The sequence below is a fragment of the Podarcis cretensis genome (assembly GCF_951804945.1).
Source record: "Podarcis cretensis genome assembly, chromosome: 1".
NCBI lineage: Eukaryota > Metazoa > Chordata > Lepidosauria > Squamata > Lacertidae > Podarcis > Podarcis cretensis.
This window is the reverse complement of record NC_137170.1, coordinates 54948466-54961268: the sequence shown is the minus strand read 5'-3', so window position 1 is coordinate 54961268 and position 12803 is coordinate 54948466. Positions and strand designations below refer to the sequence as shown.

The window sequence follows — 12803 nt, the reverse complement described above, 5'->3', positions numbered from 1 at the left end:
CCAAACTTCTCTCTCACCCGTGAGACTCTCCATGCAGTGTTGATTATCTCTTGCAAGTGTGGTCCTCAGTGCTGAATTGTTGCCCAACCTTGTGTTAAGTGAATTATTTTTATATACTTACGCAATTTGATGAATGAAATGCAATCAGAAGGAGGAGGGCCAGGAGATCCAGGGAAAAGAGAAACTGTCTGGAAATTGTCCTTGAAATCAACTCAGACCACCGAAAGCCAGTTATCTCTTTATTCTCAACAGCACGCCTGATATATTTGGTTGCTAACCCTCATGATGTTTTTTTTTCTTTGACAGATAACATTCCAAGTAAAACGTGTAAAGAAACCCAAAACGGAGAACCTAGATCCACAAGAGCCAGCAGGAAAAAATGGAGAGGAGGGAGTAAATGGAGAAAATGATAACCTTTACCAAATGGCATTGGAGATCAGTGGGCCAAAAATACCCTCCCCAGGACCACCAGGTATATATATATTTAGGATTTTTTATTTTTTTTAGAGCTTCAGGTTGTGTTTTATTCATGATTGATTCAAGTGAAGCATTAGAAATGATTACATAGGTGAGGAGTGGGGAACCTTTTTTAAAAAGAATTTAAGTCTGTTGACCCTTCTGTCCTGAAATGACAGTGTAGCCTTTTGCTGTAGTCAGTGAGATAGTGTTTGATATAACATGATACAATATTTCCCAATAGCCAAAGTCACAGTCATGCAAGCAGAATGAACACGAATAAAAGTGTGACCCTTTTATTAAGACCCTACATGAATTAGGGACAAACAAGTAACAAAACTATGGGTTAAAATGTGGCATAGGGCTTAATTAACCTTTTGTCTAAATTACTTCAGAGTAAAGCTCAGAGTCAAACTTGGGTTTCTGAAAGTATGTATTTCTGTGTAGAAGAACTGCTATCTTATTCCTTTTACTTATCTCATAATAAGGAGAGGGGGCTTTATTCATGTTGGTGAGGGCATTTAAAGTACTTCTTGATCTGAGCCACCTAAGCTACCCTCGTCTCTTTCATTCTCTCTTTAGTAGCATGATTTTGTTGGAGAAGCATTCATGTTACCATCCTGGGACTAAGAGAAGACCAAGCAACCATGCCAAATGCCATGGCTAAATGCAACTTGGGAGCAAGGCACCACCTGAGCCAAACTTAACAAACATAGCATGGCCAAGAGAGCATAAAAATAGTTGGTCCTAAACCCCAGAGTAGGGATGGGGTTATGGCGAAGCAGGGATAGGACTGTTGTTTCCTAAGGGATGTCTGCCAGCTTCTTCCACCTGTGTTGTCTGTTTGCTGCCTTTTTTGGTAATACTACTACACTTACCAGCAGACTTCCAGGACTCTTGGTCTGAATGAACTAAGACTGGGCTGAGTGGCGCCTTGTGTGATGCCAAAATTCAATGCCCAAACCCTGCCTTTTGCCTTCCACTTTATATAATAGTTGTGGAGCCCCCAAGGCTCTGTATCCATGCTCCCCTAAATCCACCTGTGCTGGACAGTAAAAAAAACATTCACACTAAGCCACACCAACCTGGGGCACCAACTTGAATAAAATATGGGGGGGGGCAAGCCCTGCTCCACATAATCGACCACATGATGCAGTGCACACACACCATTTGAATGGCAATGCCCATCCACTTTGGGGAGGCCGAGCCCCCTCACATATTGTATTGGGGGGCCAAAGACCCCTCGCACCCTAGGAGTTGGCTCCTATGTCTCCATACATGGATCTGAGCAGCAGAGGTTTATTCACAATTTGCTGTTCAAAAAGTTGCAAAGTAGAATATATTCAACCATTGTGTAAAGAAAATGTTGAAGCTTTTCATATTGTGTGTGCGGTTGCGGAATTTCTGGATAGAGATCCCAAAGTTCTTTTAACTTGGAGTTTCCTATGACCTCTTACCTTAGGGCCAGTATTGATAATTATGTTGATACTTGTGTTTTAATTATCCGTTTATTTCCCATGTATAAATTATTGACTGAAGTGGGGGTGCAACAGAAAATTGCAGTGTCTAATAAATAGAAAAATGCATTTTGCGGTGTGTTTTTTTCAGACTCAAATGTATCCATCATAATCTTCTATATGTCTCCCACTTCAGATGTTGACCTGTTCGCATGATTAGAACACTCACATGAGCAGTTATTTGTAACAGTTAGCCAGCTGCAATATCCCTTATTTTGCTGTGTGCACTGCATATTTTCACTGTGTTCAGGCTTAATACTAAAAACTTGTTTGCTTCTTTCCAGGGAAAAGGCGAGACTACCGCAGCTTGGGTTGGCCAAGTCCTGATGAGTGCATAAAACTTCGCAGAGTAGAACTTACTACAGTAGCCAGCACATGGCTTGCTGTTTCTGCTAAAAATATCGAGTGAGTGTTTTTTCTTGAAAACAAACTTGGTTAGTGCACAAACCAGTACAGATAATCTGTGGCGCCCTTCACCAGCTGGGTGCCCTTCCTGCATTCTGACTGGAGCTGATGGGAATTGGAATCCAAAACAGCTAAAGGTCACCAGGCTGGTGAAGACTGATCAGTGTTCTAAAATATTATGGGCTGGTGCACTGAACTCTGCCTACTCCAGCCACACTGTTATAGGGAGGCTAATCTTGTCATAAAAGGGATGCAGGTGGCTCTGTGGTCTAAACCACTGAGCCTCTTGGGCTTGCTGATCAGAAAGTTGGCTATTCAAATCTCCACAATAGGGTGAGCTCCCATTGCTCTGTCCCAGATTCCCTAGTAGTTTTAATGCACACCAGTGCAAGTAGACAAAATAGGTGCCACTGCTGCAGGAAGGTAAATTGTGTTTCCGTGCACTCTGGCTTCTATCACAGTGTCCCATTGTGCCAGAAGCGGTTTAATCATGCTGGCCACATGACCCAGAAAGCTGTCTGTGGACAAACACCAGCTCCCTCGGCCTGAAGCAAGATGAGCACCGCAACCCCATAGTCGCCTTTGACTGGACTTAACTGTCCAGGGGTCCTTTACCTTTACCTTTACCTTTTTAACTAATCATGTCATCCATAGTATCCTAGGATAATCACCTTTGTCTCTTTTAATGCACAATATGTCACCATCTGTTAACAGTGCCCTCCAGCAGTATCTCTTGCCCTGCAGAACTTAAAAGACCACAATTCATAAATGATGTGGTGTTAGGAATGAGCAGTGAGGTAGTTCAGGTTATTAGATAAATGTTCAAGATTGTGACATTCAAAAGTAAATTCACTGTTATGACAGCCACATTCTGCCCTAGTATCATTCTGTCAACCATCTTCAAAAGCAGCCCCGCATAGAGCACATTGCCATAGTTCAGGTGGCATGTCACTAAAGCAGCAGTGTATCTTGAGTATTTTTATATGTACCTCTCAACTTTTAAATCATATTTGGAGCTCTCTTAACCTGAAAGATGTGTGAGTTGCTGCCAAGTGTGGAATGCCACTTTTTAAATAATATATTCTCAGGTAGCTGGCTTGAAATTTTTGTTGCTAAAGCCAGGACCTAAGCCCGGTTGATATAATACAATGCTGAGTGAGCAGGAATCATGTCATAACACAATCTGTTAACTCTGGAACTTACTGTCTGGCTTATTAACAGATTTCTTAACGCCTGTGTAGTTTTATTGGCAGTATTATCATTTATACCATCTTACTGTGGGAAAGTGAAACCTAATGCTAAAGGAATGTATTGTGAAGGATTTGGAAGCTTGCTGTTACATATCCACATACTAGGATTGGGAAAGCTGCCAGTTGTTTTCTTGCTCCATAAGTAATCTCTGGATTTTGCAAGCAATGGTAGCAACAGATTTGAGTAGCCTGCTTCTCCCTTAAGCATTATTATAAGAGTGTTTTGTAATACAAGCTCTTTGTCTAAAATGAAGATAAAATCTATCTCCCCCTTTTTTAAAAGGAAGCTCCTTTTTTTCTTTACTATCTTAAGATGAATCTGACTGAAAATTGAGAAGACTTGTGCAAGCATTCAAAGCTGATTAGCCTCTTAAGATTAACATCTAGACTAAAGAATGGATTTTTAGTGCTGAATTTTAATGTTGCTGCTTATTTACTTATGTTTTAAATTTTATTTATAAACTATTGGGAGGAGTTCAATTATAAGTCACTGTAGAAACATGTTTTTTTTAAAAAAAACAACCCTAAATAAATAACTTGAAACCAGCTGGTAGAGTGCAGACATACAATGTGTTGTGGAGAAGCTATTGCTGCCCTGGAACTGTTGCTCCTTCAACCTCTTTCTCTAAATACTTCATTTATGATGAGATTTGGCCTTCCCTTCATTTCTAGTATTACAGAACACATAGATTTTGCAACCCAGCTGCAGGAACCTGCCGTGGAACCTCTCTGCAATGCCAACCTACCTGCCAGCATGCATACTTTGGATCACCTTCAAGGTGTTGCCAATCGGGCTAGTCTTCATTACATGGGAGAGAGTCAGCTAAAAGAGGTAGGCTAACCTGTGGGCTTCACACACACACTGGTAAGAAGCTTCTTTGCACATTGCAGGTAACATTTCCAATTGCTGTCTACCCAGTGCTAGTGGTAGTTTAGCAGCATGTGTGAAACAGATGTTGACAGATGGCAGCGCCAACGCAGGATTCTTCTGCTTCCAGCTTGCACTTTAGCATTAAAACAGATATGCAGGACACCTGTGGGGAAAGGATGTGCAGTATGAAAAGTGTGCTCGTATTGCTTCTGTTCAACATTTATTCCATGCCAATGGTGTGCTAATGCACAACATTGTGGTGAGAGACGGTGTACCTGTACAGAATGAACCTTTGTTGAGCTATCCTGCCATGTGACTCAAGTGAATCAGAAGTTCACATTCCTTGAACCTGTCTCCCCCAACAACCCAAATAAAATCGGGCAAAAGTTCTATATTATTATTATTAGTAGTAGTAGTAGTAATTACTTAAACCCCGCCCATCTGGCCAAGCTTCCCCAGCCACTCTGGGCGGCTCCCAACGAAATACTAAAACACGATAAAACATTAAAAACTTCCCTAAACAGGGCTGCCTTCAGATGTCTTCTAAAAGTCAGATAGTTGCTTATTTCCTTGACATCTGAAGGGAGGGTGTTCCACTACTACTGAGAAGGCCCTTTGCCTGGTTCCCTGTAACCTCACTTCTCGCAGGGAGGGAACCGCCAGAAGGCCTTCGGAGCTGGACCTTTAGTGTCCGGGCTGAATGATGAGGGTGGAGGCGCTCCTTCAGGTATACTGGGCCGAGGCCATTTAGGTCAAAACCAACACTTTGAATTGTGCTCAGAAACATACTGGGAGCCAATGAAGATCTTTCAGGACCAGTGTTATATGGTCTCGGCAGCCACTCCCAGTTACCAGTCTAGCTGCCACATAAAGACTATTTAGCAGAAGTACCAGTAACTGAATGGTCTTAGGTCAGGGATAAGAAACATGGTGCTCGCCAGCTGTTGGATTCCAGTTCTCATCAGCCCCAGCCAATGTGGCCAATGGCCAGGAATGATGGGAGTTGTAGTCCAACAAAATCTGGAAGGCACCACACCCTGGTTTAGACACTGACCTGGCTTCTCATCACTTTCAGAATAGAAGTTATTATTTTCTTCTGGTTCATGTAGCTGCATTTGCAGGATGCCGGAAAGCTTATACACAGATATAAGAGCACATTGCCTGTCATAAGGGAACAGATTTTATCTTTGAAAGGGAATATGCAGATTTTAAGATGGCATTGATTGTATTACCCTAAGCTGTTGCCTTCTCTTGTTCCTCAGGTGTTGCAGAATCTTGGGAAAGACCATTACCCACCGCAATCTTTAGAACAAGTTGGGACTCGAATAGCCAAAGTTCTAGAAAAGGTAGGTGTGCACAACTAAGAGCTTACAAGTTCATATTGTCTTAAATTTACCTGGTTGATAGCCATCTCTGTAACTAGTAACATTGCCTCAATACCTGCGATACAAATCAGGGCTTCTGCTTCTGCTCCCCGCCCCTTACTGACCCTGCATACACCCTAAAATTGGCTCTGGGGTGGTCGGGAGAAATCCCAGAACAGTACACAGGGTGAAGAGGTATCATTCCATCTGGCAATCTGGGACACTTGCACAGACAGAACAATTGTGAGAGTGCTACACTGAATACCACCGCAAGGCTCCCAATACCATTTTAAAGGCACATTTTTAAAAATCAACAACAAATATAAAATCAAAGCCATCATTGGGAGCATTATTTATCAACCGAACACCTTCCTGCAGCCTCTCTAATGTGATTTACAGTGGACGCTTGGGTTGCAAACGTTTTCTGTGCGGGATGCATGTTCGCCACCTGCGTCTGCTCACGCGTGGGTTGTGATTCGGCACTTCTGCGTATGGGCAAAGCGCGATTTAGCGCTTCTGCACATGTGCACCCGCAGAAACCTGGAAGTAACCCATTCTGGTACTTCCGGGTTTTGGTGGTCTGCAACCCGAAAAATCGCAACCTGAAGCAGCTGTAACCTGAGGTATGACTGTACTCTGGCAGACTTCTGGGGAGTGGTGACACAATTTAGGGTCAGTGACTGAGAAGGCTTGGCTTCTTGTGGAGGTCATCCTTACTTCCCATAATGATGCCATGCTAGCAGAGGACCTGTTGAAAACCTTAACTGGTCGGAAAGGGACACATATGTGGAGAGCTATCTCAGAAGGCTTGTAAGGCTTGAACTGAGCCCAGACGCTGGCTAAAATCCTCCAACTTCCTTACATTCTCAGGGAGGCAGGCTATAGCATTCTGCACCACTTGAAGCTTTAGAGTCCTCTTCAAGGGCAGTTCCAAATAAAGCCCACTGCAGTAGTCATTCCAAGAGGTGACATAAGAGTAGTCTGGTCCCTCCTCTCTAAGAAGTGGCCTAGCCTCCGAATCAAACTGATATTCTCTTATCAGTCTTTGAGATAAAGGCAGGATGTATGAGAGGAGGTTCCGCAGTATTTTGAGGAAAGGCAATGATAAAACAGTGGAAAGCAGAAGCTAACATGCATTAGTAAATCATTATTCTCTTTCTTATTTGTGGGTATTATATTCTAGATTGTAATAGTAATCATTGTTGTTTAAAATTTGCTTATAAAGTGGTACATTCTTGTACCTATTTACCAAAGGGTACCTATTTACCATTTCCCTTTGGCAATGTACCAGAGTCTCTGGTCTCCCTAAACTCCCTAAACTAAGCCTCTGGTCTCCCTAAACTAAGGCCCGGGGGCTGGATGCGGCCCAATCGCCTTCTCAATCTGGCCCATGGACGGTCCGGGAATCAGTGTGTTTTTAAATGAGTAGAATATGTGCTTTTGTTTAAAATGTATCTCTGGGTTATTTGTGGGGCATAGGAATTCGTTCATTTATTATTTTTTTTTCAAAATACAGTCCGGCCCCCCACAAGGTCTGAGGGACAGTGGACCATCCCCCTGCTGAAAAAGTTCACTGACCCCTGCCCGAAATGTACCTTTTCAGAGATTATAGGGTCTTTGTTGGTCCTTTTGAAAAACAGGCATGCTGGCATTCATCCCAGGCTTATTCTTCCCACTACCCCATCTCTGACCATCCAACTTCTTTGAAACACCTCAAAGGAAACAGAACTCTTAACCAGTAGTTAAAATGGTTATTGAAAATCACCAAAGAGTGGCAGCATTTCTGCATTAAGCAAAATACGAGGTTCTGCTCTTGGAAGAAAGCACATAGCCGTTGTACCCATTACAGACATCCATGAGCGCCCTTCGATATAATGCTGTCTGCATAGACAAGATGTGCATTACTAAGTTGTTAAGTGCCTTAATTTTTGAATAAGCTTAGGATGGACGAAGGAAAATAATGAGGTCCTTGTGCAAATGTGAATGATATATGATATTGCCCCCCCTCCCACCCCATCTTGTGTTTTTTATGCCACACCAGAATCAAACCTCTTGGGTCCTCTCCAGCATGGCAGCCCTTTACTGGAGGGTAAAAGGTCAAGGGAAAAAAGCAATTGACTGCCTCCGGCAAGCCCTGCATCATACTCCCTATCATATGAAGGTATGTGTTGTATTACCTGTGTGCCTGTCTGTGATTTCCAGCATTCAGTTTGTGTGTCTAGGTTTATGTGCTTTCACTGTTACTAACACCTCCAGAACATCTCCCACATGAATAAATAACTGAATACAGAAGTTTCAAGACAACCTTAAAGTATTTTAGGGCAATCATCTACAGTTGCCTTCCAGTTGCCTTCAAAATAGATATAAAGTGTGGCAGAAACACTTCCGCTCAAAATAATAAGATTGGCTTACTGGCTTCAGCTCTTGGCTGCAGCCTCTTCCCCCACTGGAAAGCTGTTCTGGATAGAGGGCAGTGTGCAGTGCAGTGTGGAGGATTATAGCTGGGGAAACGTCCACCTCCCAAAACAAAAAAAATGCAAGAGAGCATTTGGATCCAACCTGTGTTTTGTGTGCTTGTAGTAGGCAGAACAGAGGCTAGCTAAGTTCTGCTCCCATAATGGAACACAAAACCAGCTGCATGCCTGCACATAGATGACCTGGACTTTTCAGGATATCAGGCTACCAAACTCTTTCTCCCAAAAACAACAACAAAAAGGCACTGCCTTTTGGACAGTTCATAATCTCAACATGATTTATTTGTTTAGGAAATTCTGTTGGCACACTGTCAGTTAAACAGTTGTCATTTCATTTTGCCATTATACATTAAAATCTGTCTTGGCAATGCAAGAAAAGAAAAGAAAAGCCCCCAAAATAGAAGCTGACCCTAATAAGCAAAGCCGGTTCTTTCAACAGCTGTCATTTCCAATGACCTGATTTGGCCTAAAGCAACATACTCTTCTCACTAGATTTGTTCCACTTTTCTTCTCTTTCAGGATGTGCCACTCATAAGCCTAGCAAACATCTTTCACAATGCAAAGCTTTGGAATGATGCCATCATTGTGGCTACAATGGCAGTAGAAATTGCCCCACACTTTGTTGTCAATCATTTCACATTGGCTAATGTCTATGTAGCAATGGTAAGTGAATAATCATTAGATTCGCTTCCCTTTCCTTTCGTAGCATCCTGATGCTCCAGTGTTACAGATAGGTAGAGTTTAGGAACAAGGAGAGAAACCACAGTTGTGTGTGGAGGCAGCAATTAGTCATGTAGCTGGTAGGTAGAGAGTTGTCCCTTTTGGTTTTGTTGGTTCTGACAGTTGATATCATCTGGCTAATTCTCAAAACCCTATGTGGGTGTCTCCAGCTTCCCAATTCAGATCAAGTTGCTCTCTGGTTTGGTGCCTGTGGTGCTTGCCTGCCCCAGTCCCTAGCATTAGGGTGGGGGCAGCATCCTGCACTGTTCTTTGTCATGCCACCCTTCCTTTTTCTTCCTGTAGTAGAGTTTTAGGCACCTTCATAGCACATGACCTGTTCCCCATTGGCATGAAGCCTGGCTAGCATTTGATAGGACACTGTGAGCTGCAGAAGCATCTCAGTTGATGGGGGAGGCAATTAAAGAGCATTGCATCACTGGCAACCTGGAAACAGCACCATGGTCATCGTCTTCTTCCCATGTCACTCTCTGTTGCCCTGGCAACCACCATATCTCCAGCAGCCACCAGAGACACTGGCTGGCTTTGTTAAAAAATATAAATAAAAAGCTCCTCCTGTCTGGGATGATCTGCTGGGAGGGTCATTCTTACTCTGAACAAGGATAAGGGGTATATCTTAGTGTGCCTTTACACATATTTGTATGCACACAGTTGTGAATAGATGGGAAAACATCAATCCATTAAGTTTTGCTGGCAGCAAGTTCACATAACACACAAGCGATGCCTTACCAACATTGATAGAAGTTTTTGTGTGAAGACGGGTCAACAGGAGCAACTGCAGAAATGGCAGCAATTCTGCATTTTGATAAATGTAAAGGTGTTATTAATGTCAAAATTCTGGCCTTAATTGTAGGAAGTTGCATTCAAATAAGGCAAAATGCAGTGGATTGTGGGATTAGCCAATGACCAGTCATGCCCTTCTGCCAGTCTAATGTTTGAGTCTGGAGTTTTTGGGTCATCAGGGAGTGCAATAACCTCATGAACAAGTACATTGGTTGTGAGGAGCATCCTGACATGAAAATGCTAGCAGGTTAGAAGTGTTCTCTTCCGGTATAAGAACAGCAAGGAGTAGCAAAGAGGAAAACAGATCTTAACTGACGATGCCGTGAAATTCTGTGGCTTTTTAGTTTTCTTGACATGTAAAAACTCCACATGATCCATCTCTTCCTGACATAATATACTTCATAAACTGATTTTTACCATTCTTAATTTTTTCATTTAAAAACCAAGCCTTTTTTTAAAAAACAAAAACTTAAAAATCTGCACCCCTCAGCAAAATGTGACCATATTATTTCCATTTCCTGAAGGTAATGCTAAACTGGAAATAACTTGTGCTAAGTCATTGAGGAGCCATAAACTAGTTCCATGACTTCAGGCCAATTTCTGTGTTACCTTGATGACACTGTCACTGGCAAAAAACCACAAAACCCTGGTCCTCAAGGGAAGCAGTTTGTATGCTGGCTTCTTATGCATTGCTGGTGTAGTTTGAGCCGATGCATACAGTGCATTGCCTTGCACAAATAGCTTTTCATGTGGAACAGTGTGCATACAACTCCCATTTTTCAGTGGCTACCGTAATGTCTTTACACAAAGGACCCAATTGGATATAACCCTTAATCATATTTTAGCACTACAGAAATTAGCAGAAGCAGGCCGCAGACTTCCTTTCCCCTTCCCCTTTTCAAGCATTGCTGCGAGGAAGAGATTCAAAGCATCTACTTCCAAGTTTATTTTATTTCAGTTATTTTTTTAAAATACCTAGTTTCTTGCAAGCTTACTTTAAACTATGGTTTATTGAAAGGTGCCAGAATTCAGCTGTTGTTTTTGTCCCTGGCTCGATCCAACAAGCAGCAGTGTGAAATTTAGCCTGATGTTCAACACCATAGCCTTGCTATCAATAGCATGGTACCTGTTTGGTAGGTGCTTTGCTGGGGCTTATGGTACTTTGACCACTAATCATTTTGCATCTGGGCCCTACAGGAGGAGTTTGAGAAAGCCATGAGATGGTATGAATCAACACTGAAACTCCAACCCGAGTTTGCACCAGCGAAGAATCGGATCCGTGCCATTCAGTGTCATTTACTCATGAAAAAAGAAAGACGTTCTCCTTAAAGATCACAATCTTCTTCATTTTTCCCTTTTGTTTTTAAAAGACAACCGAATCATTCTTCACTATTATGCTTGTAATAAGGTGTGCTAATATAAATTGGGAAACCAGGATTTTAACTAAGAATTTGGGATTGTTTTTATTGTTCAGAAACGGAAGCATCCTTGGAAGCATTACAGAAAAAAACATTTTTACTAAACATCTGTACAATTAAATATTGAGCCCAGAAACTTTCCACATGCCTGTGACCCAAACATCCTTAGATTTTTTTTCCCATAAAACAAATTGGTTCCAGCATAGAATGTAACCTGCTTCTTGTCTAGCATATCTATGAAACTGCAAAGCACATCATTGCACCAGACACACTACGTAGGAAGAAGATTTTTATCCATCAGAAACTCACGTTACCATTTCTTCCAGTCCATATTACAGCATTACCAGTTCAGAGACTGATTGTGAGATAAGAATGCAGGTGGCTGCAAACCCTTTTTTGTACTGTTTTTAGGGGGAGGAGGAGAAACGGCAAGCACAACATCTAGTTGTAAAATCATTTTTATTTTGGTTACCTGAAGAAAAGGGAAATAAGACAAAACATTATTTAAGAGATTTTATATCCATATATATGTGAAACCCACTGCAGCCCTTAGCCTGTCTTTACTAATTTTTTGTTTTACCCAGCTGAGTGCAAGGTGCATATGTTAAAGGCATTTGTCCACATGCTCTGTGACTCTACAAGTTAGAGAAAGTGAGAGCATTTTAGCAAACAAGGCAAACGGTCTGTTTCCAAATCAGTACCCACCTTGATCAGTGAAGGACTTGAAGCTCCATGTCTCATTGTTGAATCAACAAGGGCACATAACTTGGAACAAAAATAAAGAATTATGTTATTGAAGAGAATGCTGGCCTCTCTTTTTATATAGTCAAATGTCTTTTACAACAAATGTGGTGCAATTGCCTTAAGTTGTATTGAATGTACAATAGGGATCAGGTTCAGCTTTGTTACACTGGAGTACAAGTGGTCTTTGGATTGTGTTCTATATGTGACTCTCTGGGCATTTGACTCCACACACTTCCAGTTGCATTGAGTGGAAGAATAGGATCACACTTGTCCATGTGCTGCAAATTAGAATGCAGCACAGTCTGAACTTTAAGACACAGGGAAAGCTTACACTCCTAGAGCAGACTCCCCTCCTCAGACTTTTTCTCCTCAGCAAACAACATACAGTGGTACCTCAGGTTACATACGCTTCAGGTTACAGACTCCGCTAACCCAGAAAGTGCTTCAGGTTAAGAACTTTGCTTCAGGATGAGAACAGAAATCGTGCTCCGGTGGCACGGCGGCAGCAGGAGGCCCCATTAGCTAAAGTGGTGCTTCAGGTTAAGAACAGTTTCAGGTAAAGTACAGACCTCCGGAACGAATTAAGTACTTAACCTGAGGTACCACTGTATTGCAAAATCTTTCTAAAAGTTTGCATTCATTACATATGATCAACTAGGAACTAAGAGTAGCCAGCTCCTGCCTAATGTCAACTTGGAGATCAGGCATGCCAGACCCTAGTTACTGCTGAAGGCTTGAAAACGCAAATGACAGTGGCTCCCACTGAGCTAGACGTACATGTAG

General features: G+C 42.2%; 1 protein-coding gene across 4 annotated transcripts in view; it reads left to right on the top strand.

Moving 5' to 3' along the window:
• The window catches only part of TTC17 (tetratricopeptide repeat domain 17), a 53818-nt gene extending 41739 nt beyond the window's left edge, over positions 1-12079 (top strand). For all 4 annotated transcript variants that reach the window (XM_079950792.1, XM_079950793.1, XM_079950795.1 and 1 more), the window contains exons 19-25: positions 307-472; positions 2258-2378; positions 4301-4460; positions 5762-5845; positions 7905-8024; positions 8857-9000; positions 11056-12079. In XM_079950792.1, coding sequence (XP_079806918.1) covers positions 307-472; positions 2258-2378; positions 4301-4460; positions 5762-5845; positions 7905-8024; positions 8857-9000; positions 11056-11187 — 927 coding nt within the window. In that variant the 3' untranslated portion in view covers positions 11188-12079. The remainder of the gene's footprint in view (positions 1-306; positions 473-2257; positions 2379-4300; positions 4461-5761; positions 5846-7904; positions 8025-8856; positions 9001-11055) is intronic.
• Positions 12080-12803: the final 724 nt, after the last annotated feature.